The sequence below is a fragment of the Lissotriton helveticus genome, chromosome 2_1 (genome assembly GCF_964261635.1).
Source record: "Lissotriton helveticus chromosome 2_1, aLisHel1.1, whole genome shotgun sequence".
NCBI classification, from domain to species: domain Eukaryota; kingdom Metazoa; phylum Chordata; class Amphibia; order Caudata; family Salamandridae; genus Lissotriton; species Lissotriton helveticus.
Window position 1 is genome coordinate 1,230,549,334 of NC_136059.1, and position 23,133 is coordinate 1,230,572,466.

General features: G+C 41.2%; 1 protein-coding gene across 1 annotated transcript in view; it reads left to right on the forward strand.

The window, feature by feature from the left end:
- The window catches only part of SNCA (synuclein alpha), a 616,256-nt gene extending 599,698 nt beyond the window's left edge, over positions 1 to 16,558 (forward strand). The window contains exons 4-5 of the mRNA XM_078677486.1: positions 1,875 to 1,958; positions 16,013 to 16,558. Coding sequence (XP_078533612.1) covers positions 1,875 to 1,958; positions 16,013 to 16,045 — 117 coding nt within the window. The 3' untranslated portion in view covers positions 16,046 to 16,558. The remainder of the gene's footprint in view (positions 1 to 1,874; positions 1,959 to 16,012) is intronic.
- The last annotated feature ends 6,575 nt before the right edge of the window (positions 16,559 to 23,133 follow it).

The following is a 23,133-nucleotide window of genomic DNA, read 5'->3' on the forward strand; positions in this document are numbered from 1 at the left end:
GGCTGGGGGTTGGGATAGTTTACAGGGGAGGGGGTTTGAAGGTAGTTTTCAGGGTTAGGGGTCTGGGAGTCATTTTTAGGGCTGGAGGGGGTAGTTTTCAGGGCTGGGGGTCCGGGGTAGTTTTCAGGGCTCGGGGTTGGGGTCGTTTTTAGGGCTGGGTGTAGGAGTAGTTTTTTTATTAGGGGTTAGGGTTTTAGGACTCAGGGCAGTTGAGGGGAATGGGTTGTCAGGGTAGTTTTCAGGGCTTCAGGGAGGGCAAGGTCGTTTTCAGGGCTGGAAGGTCGGATAGTTTTTTTAAATAGGTGTTTGTCTAAGGGCAGTGGAAGGGGTTGGGGTAATTGTAGGGACAGCGCAAGAGGGTCGGAGTGGGTTGGGAGGAGGTAGAGTATTTAGACCTCAGGGTGGGGCGGAGTAAGTGGGATTTTGTAGCTTAGAGCAGTGGGATGGGGGGTCACAAACTTAGTCACGCATACCCTTTTACCATTCATGCCTTTACCCTAAAACTATATGGTAAAGGCATGCATGGTAAAGGAAGGTGTGGTTAAGACACATTCGTTGTTTAGGTTGCGTGGTAGAGGCTCCTGTGATTTATCCACCAGTGGTTCTATCATACAACCTTCCCTGCAACACGCAGGTGGTTCTATCAGTCTCGAATTCTAACAGAAACAATTTCTTGGCTGAGGAAGCCACAATTGTAATTCTTGGCGTAAGTGAAAGCCATTATGGCTGGCTTTCACTTACGCAATCACTCCAGTCCAGTGCTTACTTTGAGCTTTTGGATTCCAGTGCTAGACACCGGCACATAATTGTCAACACACCCACTTAGGACTGCCCACCACATTGTGGCACTGTTTGTCTAATTTTGTGATGAGCACACCCACAGTTGTTTGTCTGAATTGACACACTCGTAGGAGTGTGATGGTTAGTAGTTGTGTTGGTACTGTCACTGGCAGCTCTGGCAGGGACATGGGTGTTGCAATCTGCAATGGCCTCCTGACAAGGTCCCTGGTACTTATTATTATTTTTTTCTACAAATTACGCTCTGTCTGAGTCTGTACATTTCTCTGTGGGAGAATGAAAAGTAGGTGTCTCTAATTACAGCAGTGCTGTTGGCAATATGACGGAAGACGTTTAAGAGATGATAGTTTTCTTGTGTGCATGAATTGATGTGTTTTGTTGTTCTGTTTTGTAGTGAGGTGTGAATGCCTGTTGGTCTGAGAACATGGGTGCCTATATGCTTATTGCTCCATTTTGAGTCTCTTACCCTGCGTACATAAGTACTTGTATATAATAGGTCCTGAGTGTATGGATGCATGTAAGTCTGATAGTCTGTGTGCACCCTTGCCTGTGTTTGCTTTTATGTCTTTTGTTCTGTGTGCCCTGGTGCCTACAGGTCTTTTGCACAGTGCACATGGATGCCTCTACATCTGCTTAAATTGTGAGTTCTTTGTGCATGTGTGCATGTGGACTGTGTTTATCTGTGTGCATGTGCAGTATAGTAAAGCTGTATCTCTTATTAATGCTTATTTTAGTCCTGTAATGCCTGAAGCTTGTAAAGGCACTTTACCCACGTGACATTTTTAACACTGTAACCTTGTCAATTAAGACCTCTGACTCAAAAATGAGTCGTGTGCACTTACCACGCTAAAAAGGGTTAATCTTGATCTTTTTGACGTCATTAATCGCTCATTTTAGCTGCACCCACCACTCATGTTCTTATTAACATGCCACAGGTTTGTTGTTTCTGATATGCAATATATGTTGACAGCTACAAAAGAATCGAAAAGGGGCTCTTCTTTCTCACATGACATGCTCAGACCTCATGCAGCACATCATTAACCTGAACACATGCTGTTTTATCTCCCTTAAACTAGAATGATGACGGATTCATACAGGAGAGAATGACAGACAATATACCAGGCAATCCAGACAATGAGACTTATGAGATGCCTCCTGAGGTAAGTGCATTGCCTGTACCTTTTTAAAGTGAAAATACACAGCGAGTAGGACTAATGTACCTCACATAACACCGTCAATCGTACCGACAAAGCCATTATTAGCCATATGAATGAAATGCTAGGGGGCGATCAATGCTAATTTAATTTAAGGGGATGGATGTGTGGTCAATGTAACTAATTTTTGGTGACTTGTTTTCATAATGGTACTTCGACCCAGAGCAGGGCAGAAGCAGAAAATGGAGAAAGAAGGAGGAAGGGAAAGACAGGAAACAGTAACAATGAAGGGATGAGAGATGAAGGGAGCAACTGGAATGAAAAATAACTTATAAGAGTGAGAGTGAGAGAAATAGACAGGAAGAAAGAGGCTGAGAAGAAAGAGGCAGGAGGAGGAATCAAAATTAGGCAGCCTTGTCATTGAGCAACCCAAGCAATGGGCAGCACCACTGACAGGTCCTAAGGAACATTTTGGGTGCCTGTATTTATAAATGTATTTATCAATATTTACAAATGTACCTTGAAGCCAATTACTGTCACCCAGCAAGGGGTAGTGTATATTCAACAAATGCAGACCTAACTGCTTTGGGAGGGTACTCAAAAAATACTTATTTTATGATGGTGAACATGCTTGCACTGGATCAGCTTACATATTGCTGTTTCAGAATTCCATCTCACCGAGGCACCCTGTGAGGGATCTCTGACAGAATATCCTTTCCAACAATATCAAGGAACATAACTTTCGAATCCAAAATATTGATTACAAAAATGTTGTGTCACTAATTGCAAAAATATATAGAAAAAAATATCGTTTTACACTTATATCGTTAACAGCATACCCAGATATTGTTTTTTAATATATAATCTTTTTTAAATAGTAAATATTAAATATTTTAATATCAGGTAAATTAAATAAAAAATAATAACATGTAATACTATATATTAATGTATACTTATATAAACATACACACATAAATATATGTGTGTGTATATTTATATATACAATATATAATATAACACTATATAATATAACACTATTATTTCAAAAAATATATTTTACACTTACATTTTTTTATTTACTACAATAAACATATATATATATTATATATATAAATATATAACATTGCATTAAAAAATCAAATGCAAAATATTAAATAAATTACGACATTTACTAAAAATTACAAACCAAAATTATATATATATAAATATATATATATGTACATAAATATTATACAATTAAACAAATAATACCATTAGATATATTTAAACGACAAAAAAAAATCTGGGAATAATACATATGCTATACCCGCTCAAGTCTGTGCAACAGGAGGGAAAATGTTGGATTAACCACAACAATATATATATATATATATATATATAAGCAAACAATTAACATGTTATGTTATGTTATTTATTTGTTTGAGCGCGAACAGCTGCCCCAGCAACGAGGCGTCCCGGCGCTAACAACCATGACAACAGATGAGGGGAATGAGAGGGAACAGCGACAAGGCTTAGGACAGAGGGAACAAATGAGTTTTTATTGCCTTCCGGAAGGCGGACAAGTTATTCAGGGAGCGAATGTTCAGTGGCAGGGAGTTCCAAAGTTTTGCCCCCAGAACTTTGAAGGAACGGCCACCCATTCGGCAGAGCTTCGTTCGGGGGTTAGTCACAAGATGTTGACCTAGGGAGCGTAGATTGCGCTGAGGGGTGTACGGTATTAGGAGCGGGCATAGGAGTTCAGGACATTCTGATTTAAGAATTTTAAAAGCAATAGTGAGGGTCTTGAATTGAATACGAGATTCGATCGGCAGCCAGTGTAGTCTTTGAATGGTAGCTCTGACGGAGCACCTACGGGGGAGGCCCACCACGGCCCTTGCCGCTGAGTTCTGTACCCGTTGCAGCCGTGCTATCTCTGCTTTATTGGCGCCTAGCAGTAAAACACTGGCGTAATCCAACCGAGAAAGGACGATAGATTGAACAATTAGCTGGCGCGTTTTTGCATCGAAGAAACCGAGTATCGGGTGGAGACTCCTCAGCAGGCCCACACAAGTAGCTGCCACTTTCTTTGTGTGGGTCTGAAAATTGAGCGAGGAGTCCAGCCAGACACTCAAGTTTTTCGCCTGAGTTTTTGGTAAAGGGATGGGGCCCAGCAAGGAAGGCCACCAGTGATCACTCCAGTAATAGGAGTTTTTTCCGAAGAGCAGCACCTCCGTTTTCCCTGCGTTCAGTTGTAAGCAGTTGCCCGTCATCCACTGGGCAACTGCAGCTAAGCCATCCCTAAATCTCGTAGCCAAGATTGAGGGGCCCTCAGTGAGAGTGATGACCAGCTGCGTGTCGTCGGCGTACGACACCAGCGTGAGGTCCCACTCTTTGGCCACTGCCGAGAGAGGCTGTACATAGAGGTTAAAAAGGGATGGACTGAGTGCAGAGCCCTGGGGAACTCCTTGGCCGATGGGGTGGGACCGGGAGATAAACAGAGGGGCTGTGACCCGGAAGGACCTGTCCTTCAAGAAAGAACGGAACCAATCAAGGGCAAGATCACTAATCCCTATAGCCTCGAGGCGTTTTAGCAAGATGTTATTGGAGACCGTATCAAAGGCTGCGCTGAGATCAAGTAGAATCAGCGCAGCACTCTGACCGGCATCAAGTATATTCTGGAGGTGTTCGGTGGTAGTCAACAGGGCAGACTGAGTACTATGTCCTGGCCTGAACAAATTAATAAATATTCCCCCTGAACTACCAATTGAATTTTTTTTTATTTATTACTTAAATAAATTACCACACTATACCGCGACAAACCTACAAGTCCACATTTAAAATATAAGTAAAATAAATAAATGTGACACAATTTCCATAGTTTAAAAATCAATTAAATAATGAATCATACATCAATAATGAATTATTATTTAACTTCCCACCCTACACCCCTACAAAGTTAGCGACCCACTACAGTAATATAAATTACTTTTAGGAATTACATTAAAAACTAATAAATCACTTAAAATTACAAACTATATTTAAAAATGTTCATAATAATTATAAAAACTATAATAACACATAAGATTAACACATAAGGATATTACAAAAATTATATTTTTTACAATTATATTAGTGAAAACAATATTAACAACAACGATATTAATGAAAATAATATTACTTACTTCTAAAATCGATATTCTTCTTTGCGATATTTCTGCATCACCATATTTTCTATCACAATATTTTTTCTCCGTTATTTCTACTACTCGATATTTCTAATCCGATATTTTGTCAAACACCCCTGTGAAGTCACATTCAGGACCCTGAATTTGATTGCTACCTTAAAACTACCACTTGGAAGCATGAAAGTATGCTCTTTAGATCCCTTTGTTGTGCAAACAGCACTTGTATAATAGCTATGATTTGTTTTTTACTGGCGGAGATGGAGTGGGACCAGCAGTTTTTTCTATCTGACTGAACATCTCCAGCGAGGCTAGGAAGACATAACTTTCTTTGTCTGCAGCTTTGCTTCAAATTATGTTCTCTTTGGTTTTTACATCTGCTCCAATTATGAAAGAGCATGCAAAGCAGTTCTACTCAATAAAAAAATGTTTCACAGACCATGAATTGTCATAATATCGGACATATTTTATCTATATATGTGACTGAAAGCTGCAAACATCATTACATGGGCTAGTTCGCCTTATGTGTGTTGCAGCAAAAAAGTATACTTGTGTTTATGTTAACCCTGTGAATAATTAACAATTGGGCATGTCCAAGTGTCCATTTTATATTTTTGGAACAGAGAAAAAGAGATGCCTTTCTTTAAAACCTTTTGTAGCTGACACTGAACACAGCAAGCTGTTCTTCCCAAACCATATTATACTATCCTGATTATGTATTTCACTTGTGATATATGTCCCTCATATTTGTACTACCTTTAAGACAAAGCGTTATTATAAACATTCTGTGAAGCTGATTATTGATTGGTCAGAAGATGTGGCATGCACCAGAGAAACTGAGATACCGGGAAAGATCATAGTCTAAATGTAATCACGCACTCAGTTTAAGCTTAGTCCTAATACTTTGAAAGTACACATAATACTCTGAAAGTACTTTATACATATAAAAGCCTACATTAGGGGTTTATTGAGAACTCAATTTGAGGGCCCCATGGTAAGCAACCAGGACATTTTGGCCTTTTTCTCTAGCCCTGTGAAATAATGTGTGTGTGTGTGTGTGTTGAAATGATGGATAGAATCTAGTTGACATGACCATAGATCTACAGCTTCAGTTCAATTTCCAACTACCTGGAAATTACCCGAGCATAATGGAATTCTCACAGACTATTACCTAGTGCTGACCTATTTTATTTGGGATTCAAATCAGAAATTGGTTGTTGGCTAAAGTGCTGCGTTAAGCACTCAATGCAAACAGCAAGAGATATGCTGTATAAACGTGAAGGAAATACTTTAAACAACTCTATGCCAGAGATATGCTTACTTTTATGTTGCATTCTCATGGTCATCATAATATCTGCTTCGAATGCAAATTTGACCTTTTCCACCTCTTTAAACTATTTGAACTTATGTTATGTTTTATGTTGTCTGGTGTTTTCAATGGTCATAGGAAGCCTACCGTTGTTGCATAAATAAGAAGGAAATTGAATAACAGTGTTTAAGATAGATAAGCTTCATGCTGTGGATTAATGTCCTACTACTTATAGTAATCTTCATTACTCCTGGTCCTGTAGTCCTTGTTCATTCATGACTGAAAAAAGAACACAAGGAGTGCTGCACCTCTTACCCCACCCACTTACCCTCCTCCCAGGAGTACATAATGTGTACTTATCTAGCATTCCCCTGAACTACCAAGCCCAAAAGAGGAAGGCCGGGAGTTTGAGAGGGAGGGTGGGGTGAAGTGAATGGGACAAGGACTACAGGACCAGGATTAATAAAGATTACCGGTAAGTAATAAGACATTCCCCCCAGGTCCATCCAGTTCTTGTCCCATTCATTACTAATGGAGAATAACCGAGCCAGAAAACTCGACGTTCCAAAAAAAACAGAAACAGGAAATCACAAAACCAAACTACACTTTAAGGAGGACCCAAAAGTGATTTAATAACAGAAAAACAGGCACAACACAACCAGATTAGGAGCAAAAAACATGCAGACCTCCGAATCCAAACATTATGCCCTCCCCTAATACATCTGGAGCCTATAATGCCAAACAAAAGTGTTGGAAGATATGCATAGTAGCCACCCGGCAAATCTCAGAAATACACACCACAAGCAATCCAGCCCAGGATGCTGCCACCCCCCTTTTTGATGACTCCTGCACCCCAGCTGGAGGAGGAACCCCTGCCAAAGAATAGGCCGGCTCAATAACTTGCTTGAGCCATCTACTGATAGATATAGAGGAGGCTTTTTCCTCTTTAGGGGCCAGATGTAGGTGTCCAAATACCGGTCGGAAACGCGTTTCCGACCGGTATATGGACATTGGTATGTAGGGGCATGTAAAATTACAGAATCGGTAATTTTACCGATTCTGTAATTTTACCTATTCGGTAAAATACCGAATTGGTAAAATTACAGATTCTGTAATTTTAGATGTAGGTAGCACTGTTTTCAGTGCTATAAGGGTATAAGAATTCTTAATTTACCACCAACTAGTAGTTGGTGGTAAATTAAGAAAACCATTTAAAAAGCATTGTTTTTGCTTTTTAAACAGTGCCATGTTGCAGACATACATGCCCTAAGGGCATCTATGTCAGCAACATGTGCACCCATGCACAATTGAGGGGTGCAAAATGGTGTCAAAGTGACACCCTGCCACCCTTCAATATTTCCCCCAATTACCGAATCGGTATTTACCGATTCGGTAATTGATATTGATTCCTTTGGGCCTCAAGGCCCATAGGAAACAATGGCAGTTACAGACTCGGTAAATACGATTCATTAATTACCGAATCATAACAATTCGGTAATTAATTCGGTAAATGTACCTACATCCCGATTGCCAGTTCTTAAATACCGAATCGGTATGATTCGGTATTTAAGAATCGTTAATCGGGGATTACCTACATCTGGCCCTGGATGAGGCCTCAAAAGACACCAATCAATCTAGTCTTGTAAAGCACGGCTGCTCACCCGTAAGGGTCTCAAGGTGCTGGGGGGGAGTTACTGGTCCATCGAAGGCGCTGATGTTCAGCTGAAGAGCCAAGTCTTGAGGTCCTTTCTGAATTGAGGCAGGTATGGTGATTGCCAAAGAACCAGACTTCCGAAAAGACCCGGTGTGATCTAAATAGAGCTGTGAAGCCTGCTTAACATCCAGGAAAGACCAATCCAAGTCCTCGTCCAGCGCAGTCTCTGCAGGCAAAACCACCTACCGGGAACAATGAAACTGGGAAGCCACCTTAGGAACAAAAGCGGAATCCAGATCTAAAACCACCCCATCATCTGAAAAAGACAGGAAGAGTTCCTGTGCCATTAGTGTCCTTAGTTCACCAGTTCACCTGGTGGAAGTGAAAGTCACTAAGAAAACTACCTTGAATGTGACAAATTTAATGTCAGACTGTTCCATATGTTGGAAAAGGCAGCCACCAGAGCCTACAAGACCAAAGGCAAATCCTACAAGGGGTAACAAGGCTTCACCACGGGACGGCTAAGAGAGAAACTTTAGAAAAGATGAGCCATCAAATCATCCACATCCTCCAGATTCCCCCAAGGAGAGTGGAAAGCCTTAATGGGTGACCACTGGGCCAGCAAGGTAGACACTCACAAATGCTTCTCAAAACCACCCCACAAGAACAGCTGCACATCAAACAGTGAACACTCTAAAGGAGACAACCCAAAACGTTCTTACCAATGCTGGAAGTTTCCCAATGCCTGTCATAAGACTTTAACGTTGCAGGCTTTTGGAATTGCTGAATAGCTATTGCTGAATGGCAAGGGAGGCCCTCTCTCTGCAAACCCTCCTCTTAATTTCCAGACCGAAAGCCTCAGCTGGAGGAGATCCAGAGACGCAACTGACCGCAGAAGAGACGAGGAGCAAGGAATCATGCACGGCACCTGAACACCCAACAACCGGAGCTTGGGAAATCAAGATCACTGAGGCCATAAAAGTACCACCAGGATCACCACCCTGGATTTCCTCATCAACCGAGCCATAAACCTGCGATTGAGAGCAATTGGCGTAAAGACGCACTACAGACGGTCCTGCAAAGTAACTGTAAGAGCATCCACTCCCCAGGCTGCAGTCATGCTGGGTGCGGGCACAAAATCTGGGAACCTGTGCAATAAGCCGGGAAGCAAATAGGTCCAGGAAAGGCACACCAAAACTCCTGCACACCTGAAGAACCACTGCCATGTAGAGAGAGAGTACCTGAGAGAGGGGAAAGAACCAACTTAGGGCATCCACCACACCATTGTCCACCCCCCTTACATGAACTGCCACAGGAGATTGATGATGCATCTCCCCCCACTGAAACAGGGGCAGGCCCACAGCATTTAGGAACTTAAAGCAAATTCCCCCCTGGTTTTTGAGATATGCCACCGTCACATGGTTGTCTGAGTGCTCCATCAAGTGGTGCCCTACCAAGATGCTGAAAACCCTTGACAGCCCAGAAGAGTGCCATCAGTTCTCTTCAATTGGACAAGCGTCTCCCATTCTGAAGGGACCACAGCCTGCAGAAACCTATCGCCCAAGGTTGCCTCCCCTAACAAATGCGTTTGTATCTGTCGTCAGGACCAGCAGAAGATCCGGCTGCAACGGAACACCCCTTAAGAGATTGTCCTGCACTGTCCACCATCCCAACACTGGGACTAACATCTCAAAGTATCTGGAGCATGGATCGCAAAAGGACAGCAGATGGAGCCACAAAGGTCTGAGGGGAAACTGAGCCCAGGCCACCATGAAAACTGCAGCTGCCATGAACCCCAACAATGGTGAGAGAAATGGGCAACCCAAACTACCCTTGAGGGCTTGGGCAAAGTAAGAGGGATGGTTAAATATGCCTTCAAGGGATTTATTCAATCGAATATTTAGTTTATTTTAAGATAACATTTGGGAGCAAGATTGAAGATATGCTTGCTAATTGATTTCTTTCAGCTCGTCAATTCTTTTAGGTAATTTCATGTAAACGGGTACAACTTTGTTCAAGAGCGAACAATCATATGGAGTAAATCTCAAAAAGGTGTATAGAACAGACAAAAACGGGTGTATATATGAAAGTATTACATTTTATATTAGAATTTTTCAGAGTACTTGTTTACAATGCATGCAATGAAACAAGAAGGTAATTATTTTGCACTTGAACACCTTCACTGTAAAAATTGCGACACTTTTTCTTAAAATAAATATCAAAGAAGAAAGTGTATAAGTCGACGTTTCGGTCTCTAGTTTTGCATTAGTGAGACCATCTTCGGGACTGTATAGTATTGAGGTTGTAGACCCCTGTTATAATGTAGAACAAAAGAAAATTACTATTTGTTCTAATATATGCATATAAAAGACACTGTTTTCATAACACCCGTGTAAGTGTAACACCATTATACAATTATTCCATTGGAAAAAACAAACATACATGAATATACAATATGCATTAAAGAGCATTTGCAATTTGTGGGATATCTTCATTTCACTTAATTCATAATATAAATGCACATATCTAAGGCAGATACGATTAATCATACAGAATTGCTGTAGCCATTCATATGCTGGTGGATGTGTATCATACCAGCTGAACGCCTATCATTGCATCATAGTTCATCATTTGTTATTATTGTAAGAGATGAGAGATTTTTAACTGAATAACTTCCATAGAGTTATGTTATGATGGCTATTGAATCTAAACATTGATGGTATTTAATCAGAGTTTATCGCACATATCACACATTAACCTATCTCATTGGGTCACTATATCTGTACTTGCATGTTATTCAGAAACTTGATACTAAAAATTCAATCATACCTAGAGACAATAAGACCAACTTGACTCAATTCCTTCAAAATTGTGGCGCTGGAGATGTGCAACTCTATCTCATAAAGAACAAAGAAAAAGGAATATTTTTCAACGTATTTTATATTCCCAGGAATCAAATGAAAACGTGAGCACCTGAAGCGAGTATTCTTACCTTAGTGGCCCTTAGGGCAGTGTGTTCAAATTTTATTGCGTGTCGGTAAAAACTTCCTCAAACTGGAGGGAAATCTCAGGATTCATACGAGTGTAGAACTAGAGATGGACTTATCTATCTATTGAGGAATGGGAGAAGGAGGATTTGTAATTCATTTTATCTTCAGAAACAGTCAGTGTAATGTAAACTAATAGTGCAAATTTGTTGTTACCTTAATTACGCCGGAGCACGCGTATTCAAACTTTATGGCGTGTTGGTTTGCAACTTCGAGCCGGCATAAGGTATCATGTATTAAAATCGTGGATGCCCCAGTTATTTTAACAGTCTAAAGAGAATTAGATTTTATTTAGACCGATTTAAGTTCAAGGATTTATATTTACATAGTGTTGCTCAAGGTGTAAGGGAGAGAAATTACACATCGTGTCTCACCTTATTTAAAGTGACCAGCACTTTACGGGGGACATCAGAGATAAGGAATTCAAGACTGCACTCCTATTCAATTGAATAAATCCCTTGAAGGCACATTTACCCATCCCCCATAAACCCCAACAGGCAAAGCCACCTCCGGATCACCACAGAAGACAGACCAATCACCTCCTGAGCCAAGGACATCAAGGGCACTGCCCTGGGAGCTGCAAGGAAGACTTTGTTGAGGTTGATATGAAACCGAGCCCCAGTAAAGGTAAGATCTTGAGAAGGAACTCGCTCACACTTCTGCCAGTTTATCAAAAAACTAAGCTCTTTGAGAGAAGAATGCATCACCTGGAGATCCAGAAGAACACTCTTTCTTGATGGGGCGTGAATCAGTCAGTCATCCAGATAGGTGCATAGTTCAGTCCTCCAGAAATGGAGAGAAGCAACTAGAAGAGCCACCACCTTGATAAAAACCCTCAGAGCAGACAGAAGGCCTAACGGTAGAACCCTGAATTGATAATGAGTTCCCTGAACACAGAACCACAGAAACTGTTGAGAGAATGGATGGACTAGGATATAGTAGTATGCGTCCTGGAGATCCATCGTGCACATCAGATGATTCTTGACCACCAACAAGATAATTTGCTGCAGTGTCTCTTTCTTGAAGGGGACACGACTCACAAACTTGTTCAGGGTCTCTGAAGTTCAAAACCAGCCAGAAGCTGGACTTTTTGACTAGGAAAATAATGGAGTAGAACCCCTTGCCCTCCGACAAGGGAGGAAGCTTTGCAGGAGAGGATGAGTCCCTTGGGATAAAGCATACCACTTCACAAGGTTTGAGGGCCAAGGAGTTGTCCACACCCCAAAGAAGGAGGAACCTCCCCAAACTCAATCCTGTAGCCACGCTGCAAGATGTCCAAAACCCATGCGTTGGAAGTAGATTGTTGCCAAGCCTGGAGAAACAACTGACGATGGCCCCCTATGGGACAGTCCTGCTTTACCATATAGTCCGGAATGCGGCTTTGGGGGCATACTTGGGTTTTCTCTCACGACCATGTCCAGCCAGAGACCTCCCCAGGGCCCGAACAAACAGCCTCCTTGTTGGTTGCTGAAAAGGGATTTGCAATTAGAAGGCTGCCTGTCACCAGAATCTAATTTCAGAGAGGAGGAATGTTTCTTCCGTTTGAAGAGCTTGTGAAGTTTTTCCTCGATCTCAGCCCCCAAACAGCACAGACCTCTGAAAAGACATCTGAAGAGCGGAAGACTTGTGGGCCACATCCGTCTTCTAGTCTTTCAAAAACAGATTACGCTGAGCCCCCACATAAGCCCCACAGGAGAGCACCGAGGCCCTCACAACATGAAAGGACACATCGGAAAAGTATTACACTTGGTGCTCGATATTCTTCAGCAACCCTGAAGAGTCAGAGGATTCATTCAAGGCCCTATACAGTGACTACTTCAGATCTGAAATAAGCATGTAGGACACATACGTGCCATGGATACCAAGTTGAGGGATACCTCTATTTCCTTGTCTATCGGATCCTTGATGACCACATCCTCAGCAGATGCCCTTCCCACCAAACTGGCCACAAACAAACCAATAGGAATGGAATCCAGAATGTCCTTTTGCATATCCTGCAATGGATATAATTTGGCCATAAAGCAGGGCATCAGAATTTTATCTGGAGCCCTCCACTCTCACTTGAGAACTTCCTATATACAGAGATGTACCTGCACATCCACTGGCGTTGTACTCTGAAACTGATGCAGCAAGGACCAGATTAAGTCTCTTGCATATCCTCATCTGGAAACACCATGTTATCTTTAATATAACTAAGGAGGTCGGGCAACATTTCCTTTGAGATATACTTACCCTTCTGCTCCTCAGGGCCTTGTCTTTCCTCATTATACCCCAAAGATTGGGGAAGTAACTGCATGAACAGCCCCATTTTTCCTGCCAGCATCTCCAATTTCTTCATCCTCCTTATGCTTTTGGAACATGGAGGCAAAGCTGACAATGATGAAAAGGATGTGGAGGCAGAAGAAGACCCCACACATGCCTCCTTTTATGGGTATGCTTCCCCATTGCCAGAATAAAGCATCCTACAGAGAGCCAAAGCAGACCTGCTCAGACATTAGGAATGTGAGCAATCAGAAAAAAACAGCAGAAACTCCTCTATGCAGTACCAACCCTGGGGCTCCCTGCTTATGAATCACCAGAAGTCAGGGAAAATGCTGCCCCCTTTTGTACCGTAAACTGAGAACAGGCATGGACCTGCCACGCCTCGCACCTATGCAGTGGAATCCTGTCCCGCCCGGAAGTCAGGCACAGCGAGAGCAACCAATGCACACAGCCCCCAGGCCTCCCTGTAGTCCATGAGAGGAGTAGGACAGCATAACCCTGGAAGCAGCACCGCAGGGCAAGAAACAATAGGCCCAACTGGTGGCTGTCCGGCTCAAGACCGCCATGCGACTCCTTGCAAGCCTAGCAGGCAGGGAGGCATGATCAGGTACTCCGCCCTCCTATCCCAGCAAAAGGATCGGCCAGATGACATTGGATGCCACCCCAGCCATTCAGGAGCAGTTCTTTCTTTTTGTTGTACTGTTCACCTGCAGGATAGAAAAAAGAACAGAGGAAATGCTGACTAAGTACACATTATGTACTCAAGGGAGGTGGGTAAGGGGTCAGCATGCATTGTTTTTTTTCCATTGTGGAGATATGTTATCTCCATTAGTAATGAATGGGAAAGTACTGGGGGTACATGGTGGGAATATCAATTGCAGTTTCATGATATTTTAAGCTTTAAATCTCATGAGTGTGACAAGCTCAATGGAATGTGCCAATTGACTAATTTGCTATTTAGCAAAATTTTTTGATATGTGTGTTTTGGGTTAACTGGCTCCTATTTTACAACCTTAAATATAAAATAAATAACCTAAAAGAAAACTTTTGATATGAAAACTAAGGATGGGCAAATTATTTATTAAACCAACACAGATGGGTTAAATTAAAATAATTTAGTCTTTGTGAAATCTGACAAAGTTGTCAGAATTCATCTGACTAAGAGAGGCATAGTTAACAACTATTGGCCAGCCCCACCATGACCATTTCTAGTTTCAGATTGTCCCATAGACGAGACTACTTGCAGCAGAAAATTGTAGAATGAAACCTGTAACCTTCCGAAATCCCTGGTCAGAGGTGTCAGGTAAATTGTGGGGGAGCAGGTCAATGTGATGCAGGGTGCAAGTGGGCCCATGGACAGAGCTCTCTAGGATTTAGGAGGTGAACGTTAGTGTTCTCATTTCAGATGGTGTAGGGGGCAAGGATAACTGAGAAACACTTAGAAGGTCAGAGCAAGGAGCCAGATGGACTATTGTCAAATTACACCAATTCTTGGTTGTCTCAAGCAACACCTTGCAGCAGTAGGAAGTGTTTCCAGCCATCATATGTAGCTGGTGATGATGCCCTTCTTATTTTTTTACATAAGCAGCATTGCACTTTACAAAACTACTGATGTTTAGAAAATATGCTAAGTTGAGAATCAATGCCATCACAACTGTGAACACCTATACTGATAACATTCTATCTTATACAATGTATTTTATGAGAACCAATTTACCTACGATCTTGACAATTCCTGTTCAATTATAACATTTCAGATACAACGGGACTGAGTCCCAAAAGTCAGAAATAATACTAATAGCTTTGTGACTATGTTTGTTGTAAATTTCAGGCTTTCATGGAATTAAAAAAGAATTCTAGGAGTGCTCCTGGTAAACTCTGGCATTTTTCAATTCCCAGGAGTATGCACTTGCTTAACCATTTATTCATGTGTAAATGTAATGTATATACTACCGCACGTGGGATTGAAATGGAAAAGTTAATTTAAACTTTGGAACATGTTGTTTTCGTAATGATTTATTTTTTCATTTGAGTAACCCCTTCCCCTGGAAAACCAGCAATTGGATGGTGCTTCCCATTCCCATTTCCATCCACATCCAAATGTACTCTTGTACATATAGTACGTATGTATGTAGGATCATATCTATGAGGGTTTTCCAATTCATGCTGGCAAATTAATAGCAGCAGTTTGGCCATACTTATAAACATGTGAGATTGTGGATGCTCGCCAAATTTGCTGGTGAACAGATCCCGGAATGCCTATGTCTGGGATAAAATTTGCCGAAACAGCAATTCCACCCTAATTGGAGCAAATTCCACTGCGAAGGATAAAATTCCACCATTCCTGTTTAACAGTAACAAAAATAAAGATTGTTTTTCTATAGAGCTTGATGGGATGCCACTGATATATGCAGAACTGTACACATTTACATTGGATCTAGGTGTGCAAATATGTGTGAATGAGTCCCAACAGAATTTACATTATTGGTAAACCAACAGGCTTCCAGCAAATTAGACCTCTCTTGATATATTGATAAATTATTTTTCTTATGTAGTACACAGTCTACAGACTGTTTATCACAAGGGACCACCACCATTGACATGATGTTTTATCTTTTATTTCACAGGGGGAATACCAGGATTATGACACTGAAGCATGAGGACTCATTGTTTCAAGATAAGAACATCATAAACCCTGCTTAAAGGGTGCCAAGTAAAATTTGTGCCCGATTAGAAACATTTTTTACAGTTTGTACAGTGTGTTTCGAGGTCTTCCTTCAGAAATAATTGGAAATCCTCTTGTGTTTGCAGCTAGCACAGGTTGTCAGGTCATTGTTGTACTGTGGCTATTGTGGCATCAAGTTAAAATGTTTAAAGGAAATCAAACATGCGAACAATGTATCTGCTAACTGTCTGCTATTGTTCTTCTTTCTACAGCTCTATCTATTTTGTGACAAAGCGTTTATATTGCAAGAGTTTGTATCCAAATGTTCATTTTTGTCAAGAAATGGAGTATTGAGATTCACGTTTTTACAGTATTTAAGACAACCCGCATGAACTATGCACTTATACATACTTAATGTGCAACGTTTTATTAATATTTGGTGATGTGTTCTACTAACTGTTTCTATTAAAATTCTGTTGATTTAAGTTAATAAAACTTACTCTGATAAAATGTCTTTCTCATCTTTATTCTGACAAATAAAGTCCACATTTGTAAAGCGCACAATCACCCGTAAGGGTCTCTAGGCGCTGGGGGCCGTCGGGAAGATTAAGCGAGCTATTGCCCAGAGTCACATGGTGCTGGGCTAACTAACCTGCCGCCGGAGCCGGGGATCGAACCGTGGTCCCCAGATTCCAGCGTCAGTCGCCCTGGCCGCGGCGCCACACCTCTTCCAAATGCATCTGCTGTCCATTTAATTTTAAATTATCTGGCACTCACCTCTTGAGAGATATTAGCAATAGAACTAAATAGTAGAATTGTTAGAGTCAAATTCAGTGAAACTGTGAAATTGTCTTCCCGCATCTGGTAAAGCTCACGGCCACATGTACGATCGTGTTTAGCTGTCACTAACAAAGGTTCAGCCTGTTTGGGACCACTTAAAAGGGTTGTAGCATGTATCAACCCTATTTTGGGAGTCAATAATCTGTTAACGACTCACAAAATAGGGTTTGCAAGTTGCTATTAGGAAGGGGCGTGCCAAGGGCGTCCCTTTGTAATAGCGAGTTGCAGGGGGGATGTACAATTGTTTTGTGGCTGGAATGTGGTTGCGAAACAAATGTAGTTTACCGCCTACTTCAAGTTGGTGGTAAGTCATTCGCAAACAGGGATGGGTCCCCAGGGGACCAATTTCCTTTTGTGATTGGCAACAAAAATTTGTTTTTTAAGAGCAGGCAGTTGTCCCACGGACCACTGTCTACCCCTAAAAAATTAAACTGAAACATTTCACTTTTGTTTTTGCCTAGCAGGCCTCCATCCCTGTTTTATTGCCCATTCCCAATAGGTCACAAATTGGGACCTTCCGCCTGAATATTGATGAGGCAGGCCATTCAGAATCGCATAATGTGTCTGAGACACATTGGTGCCTTTCCTTTTGCGACTCGCAAATTGCAAGTCGCAGCATTAACATAAAATAAACACATTGGAGGAAGGTATGTCGTTATGACCTATTCAATAACAATTTGTGTTGTGCCACAAAAAAAATATTTTTAGGTTGGAAATGTCACAAAGCTTATTTATTATCAACATGGTCATGTCAAGATCATTTTTCTGTTATGTCAACTTGGATTATTTGTATACTTTTATTTTCTCGCACAAGTTTGAAAGCATAGCCATTTTGTGCAAACCCAGAAGCCCCAATTAATTGCCCTGTAATGTATAATGGAAAAGTTTAAGGAGATTACATTTTTTACCAGAAGGAAAAGATCAAACATGCGTTCAGTCAGGATTCTGCTTGGGTCACACGTGTCAAAGGAAAAGTAATATAGGAAAATAATAAATAAAATCCATATGGCTACAGTAGATATGTACATATAGTTACATGTGTTAACGTGTGAAAACATTGATGTTGATTCTTGGGTCCCGTTCCAAAATGTTTAAAAGTGATCTGTTCAGGGTAATTTATATGTTAGGCATTACATATGGATGTCTGTCTTTATGTTACTTGATTTATTTATCTGAAACACATTGTAACTTAAATTGTCTCTATGTGCCTATGTCTGCCTACAACAATGATGCTTACAAATTACTGTGTGCCATTAGAGATGCATAGGTATAAAGTAGATTCTAAGGAAATAAACAAGAATATCGAAACCACATTTCTGAAGTTTGACAGAGGGGGCTTATGTTTAATTTCCCCTGGAAGGGAATTTGAATTTGACAAACTGGGCTACTGGTAGCCAATGAAGGGAACAGAGACCACTTCTAATGCTATAAGACTTGACCAATCTTTGGACTAGTCTTGATGCCATATTTGGAAAAAATTGTCGTTCTAACTATTTTCCCTGTAATATATTTAGAATTAATGAATAGTAGCGCTCTACTTTTTCTCTGTTTTAGTCCTCAGCCCAAGAAGGAATTATTTGCTTACTGTATAATTTGCTGAAGAAAACAACACTATATTTATTTTCAGCCTCTCGTTGAGACAGAGAGGCAGTTATCAGAGGAGACCCATTATGCTATGACACTCTGAGTGTTAACTATAGTCTGAACCCATAAAGTTAAAGTGACACTTTTCTGTTATTCTTACAGCTTGATGTTTTTCATCCAAGGATGTAAATCAGAAAATATTACTAGTATTATTGCTAGTTTTCACACTGATTTAAAAAGCAAAGAGAATTTTTAAATCACAAGCTGCCACAATTTCAAACACAAACACCCTAGGGTTTAAAAACCTTTCTCAAACATATACAATTTTATTTGCATTTATGACATCAATGAACCTTATTGTATATATGTATATGTATGTGTCTTGTAAATCGCACTGCTGCCCTGAGGCGTCCTGGCGCTGTAGACCGCTGGGGAACCCGTCCTGGCTATCCCTGTGAGATGGTCCCTACTGGGTATCTCCAAGGTGAAACCAGGCATCCCCGGCGAATGTGGGGGGCCGTTGTAGAGATGAGGCAAGCTAATGCCCAGAGTTGCCGAGTGTGATCCCTGGTTAGAGTAGGCACCGAGGCGAGAATTATCGAGTCCGCTGACCCTGGTCCACAACCCTGCCGTATCGGGAATTGAACCTTGGTCCCAGGCCGTTCTCTGCTTCTGGGTCTGCCGCCTCTAACCAGTGAGCCACACCACTCCATTATTGAAACGAAAACGACTGACCTCTGTAACACATCCTCCCCCCCTTAATAGGTGATATTTAGAAAGACCCTTAGTGTGATTAAGGACATAAAAAAGAGATAATATATAGATTTTTAATGCATGGAATGAACTCAGGGGTGGGGGCTCTCCTGCTCTTAACACATACTTTGGGCTCCAGGGGCTGTGATCCCAGGGACAAAAGCAGCTCAGTAATGGGGGTTGCACACTCCCTTACCTTTAAAAAACCTTAGGGCTAATTAGGGTTAAATACACTTTGCCATGGCGGATGGGACCTGGACCTAAATAGGCTGGTGGGCCCACTGATGCACCAACCCAATATATATATATTTATATATATTGGGTTGGTGCATCAGTGGGCCCACCAGCCTATTTAGGTCCAGGTCCCATCCGCCATGGGATATATATATATATATATATATATATATATTAAAATGGGGTTGGTCCCTCGAGGTTTTGACAAAAAACACAGCCTATTCCGGTGTAAGTAGGGCTTTGCCCAGCTCTTCAATCCCACCCTGCAAGTGATGGCCCATCCAGTCACATCTAAACTCCTATTCTGTGTGGCTGTCACTAAGCAATACACAAAGCCCAACTGTCAACCCACACATTGTCATGTGACCCTGAGACAATCAGCAGGCACCAAATGGCTAAGGCAAGAAAATGCCAACTTTTTGAAAGTGGCGTTTTCAAGAATTGCACTTTAAGATCTGACTTCACCATAACTTAGGATTTTAAATTGTGATTCTAGAGGCACCAGACTTTAAATCGTTATATCTTACCATTTGGAAATTACATCTATAAAATGTAATACAGCATTTCCAGTGTTATTCTATAGGAGAGATAGGCCTTGGCATAGTGAAAAAAGAATATATAAGTTTTCCACTACTAGGACATGTAAAACTTTAAAAGTATATGTCCTACATTTTAAATACATTGCACCCTAACCTCTGGGTTGTCAGGGCCTACCCTGGGGGTGAGTTATATGTGTTAAAAATTAATGCTAGGGGATGGCAAAAGGTTTCTTTTGTGAGGTAGAAAGTCATTTTAAACTGCACACAGGCTCTGCAAGGTTCAGGCCTGAGACATGTGTAAGGGGCTACTTAAGTGGGTGGCACAATCATTGCTGCAGACCTACTAGTAGCATTTAATTTACAGGCCCTGGGCACATGTAGTTCTAGTTTACTAGGGACTTATAAGTAAATTAAATATGCCAATTAGTTATAAGACGATTCTACCATGATTTAAAGCAAAAGCACAAGCATTTTAGCACTGGTTAGTAGTGGTGAAGTACACCGAGTCATAAGGCCAACAAAAAGGAATTCAGAAAAAATAGGAGGAGTGAAGGCAACATTTTTGGGGATAACCCTGCAGAAAGGGCCAATTCCAACACTTTAATTAAAAAAAAAAACAACTACTCAATAGATTTACACCAAATCACAAAAAACACAATCCGCAGACCAAAATATTGCTCCCTGCCAAATTTGGTGCAATTCCATTAAGCAGTTTTCACTGTACCGCTTCCTAAAGATGTCAATGGAAAATGCATGGGGATTTTGTGTCTTGGACCCCCTTTTTTCTCTTTTCCCCTTTGATGGATCACCCCGAAACTTTCCAGGAAGGAGGTAAAGTGAATTTGTTTGTTTTTTGTGAAGTTTCATGTAGATGTGTCAAGCAATGCCAAAGTAATCAGCAAACCAAAGAATACCTTGGCTAAGGGAAAGCAAACCTAACTATAACTACCCAGTGGTGACCGCCACTATATATATAGTACTGCATTACATCTATCTTCAAGTGATTCATGCAAGTGCTCATCCTATAGCTCCAATGAAGAGAGAAACTTCAGAGAAATTCCAGTCCTTATGCAATGTGATATAAACCATCCTAAACAAAGAATAAAAGAAAATAAGTACATTATAACCCCACAAAACTAATGCCCATGCACAAGACAATGGTCCAGTGTGGCACCTGAGGATCTAGGCTGAAAGAAGAGGTGCCAGATTACAAAATAATATCAGCAATAATCTTGACAGATAGCTTCGGTGACAAGAGGATCACCACACCATGCTGGATCAGAACATTCTGAGGAGCGGAATACTGGACATGTGAAATAATGTATCATAAATGTGATGCTTTTTGCTAAGTTAATCATTGGAATAGGGAGACACTTACCAGTAGGCATGTTACATATCAGCCATACCCTTTAAATACTGTAACACATGCTGTCACTGCCAGAAGGGTTATGCAGGCAGATATACCATACCAATTTGCCTTGCTAATGGTTGTAGGAATCCCAAATTATTTCTACTACACCTTGAGACTGGTTTCCTTTTGAGCACATAATTTTGATGTTTGCTTGAACGTTTGATTTGTATTTGTTTCCCAAACATCTTTTTTTGCTGGACTGTGACCAGCTTTTTTTCCACTGTAATAAAAAGTAAAGACTGTCACGACTTGTAGTGTTCTTAATGGTTCTGGAGTGTTGGAGAGATTCTCTATTTTGGCTCTTGAGGGTTCTGGTTTGTCTGAGGTAAGGGCGACCTCTTGTGGTAGCCACTGTGCTGCCAACAAGGAAAAAGGCCAAAGCAGACTGTGCCCTCGAAAAGGAGTCCCAAGAGAAAAAAAACAGTAGGGAAAAACCTCTGATGGAAGTGGGGACTCCAGGAAATAGTAGGCAAGGAATCCAAACCAGAATAGAAGACTATAATCAGGAACAAGGTACACCAGCAAGAATCACAGATACACCAGGCAGGAGCACAGGCTAAAAACAGGAGCGAGGACACATCAGCAGGAGCAAAGAGTGTTGCAACGCAAGGAAATGAAGGATTCAGCCCTTTAAATATCCATGAATACAAAGTGACCAAACAGGAACAGGAAGTGACAAAACAGGAAGTAAGTGACCATCATCTTGGATAAGGAAAAGGTTAGTGGGAAGAAGACTATGAAATCATAGGAAGGTAAAGGTGGCCCCAAGAAGAAATGAAGAAAGAAATATATATCCAGTGAAAGGAAGGTAAGAATATAGTGCCCCAACATGTGAAAATAGGAAGCCGCAGTTCCAAATCCGGAGCTGTGGTATTCCTGTCATGCAAATTGCCAGATAACGTGCTGCCATGTAGGTATGCGGTGTTCCCGACACAGAAAGAGAGCAGGCGCCGCAGGACGCACCTGAAGAAAAGAGGGAGGCGCCGCGGGCTTTATCGCCGTCCATGAGGCAGAAGCGGGCAGCACCTCAGGCGGAATCATGGTCTGTGTTTCAACAAAAGGCTAACTTTCTTTTATGACATGTAAATACAGCAAAACATGTATGCAGCCTGTTCATGGGGCAAACTATCTGACTGAATCATCAAATATTATATTAAGAAACGTGCACTTGTTGTCCTTTTCAGGGGAAAATGGCCATAGTAAACCCATAGATGATGGGAAGCTAACTTTCAGAACTCTATTTTTGTTTCATTGTTTCACAAGATAGGTTGACCTATGTAATGGGTAAGAAAGATTCACATCTCTATAAATGCTTTTTTATTCCACTTTCCCAGCAATAACTTTATCAAAACCTGCATCAAGTGGCTGGAATTTCAATGGGTAATGCCATCTTGTCTTGAGAGACAACTGGTCAGGCTATTTCAAAATATCCAAAGGATGGAACATTCTCGGTCAATTCTATTTTGTCTCAAGTGACGATTGGGCTATCTCAAAGAAACTGTGAAGTCTTCAGGTCTTCAGGTTTCTGGATCCTTCCTATTTGTTTACATTGATAAAATCAGCATACTTTCACAGGGAAAAGTGAATAACACTCTGTTAAATGTCAAGCCTATCAGTGTCTTCTTGGAGGGTGAAAAAATTAGGCTGTTGCAAAATTTCTGCTACTTTTGCTTCTTGCACAATTTGGTGAAATTCACATTATGCAAAATACATAAAATGTTT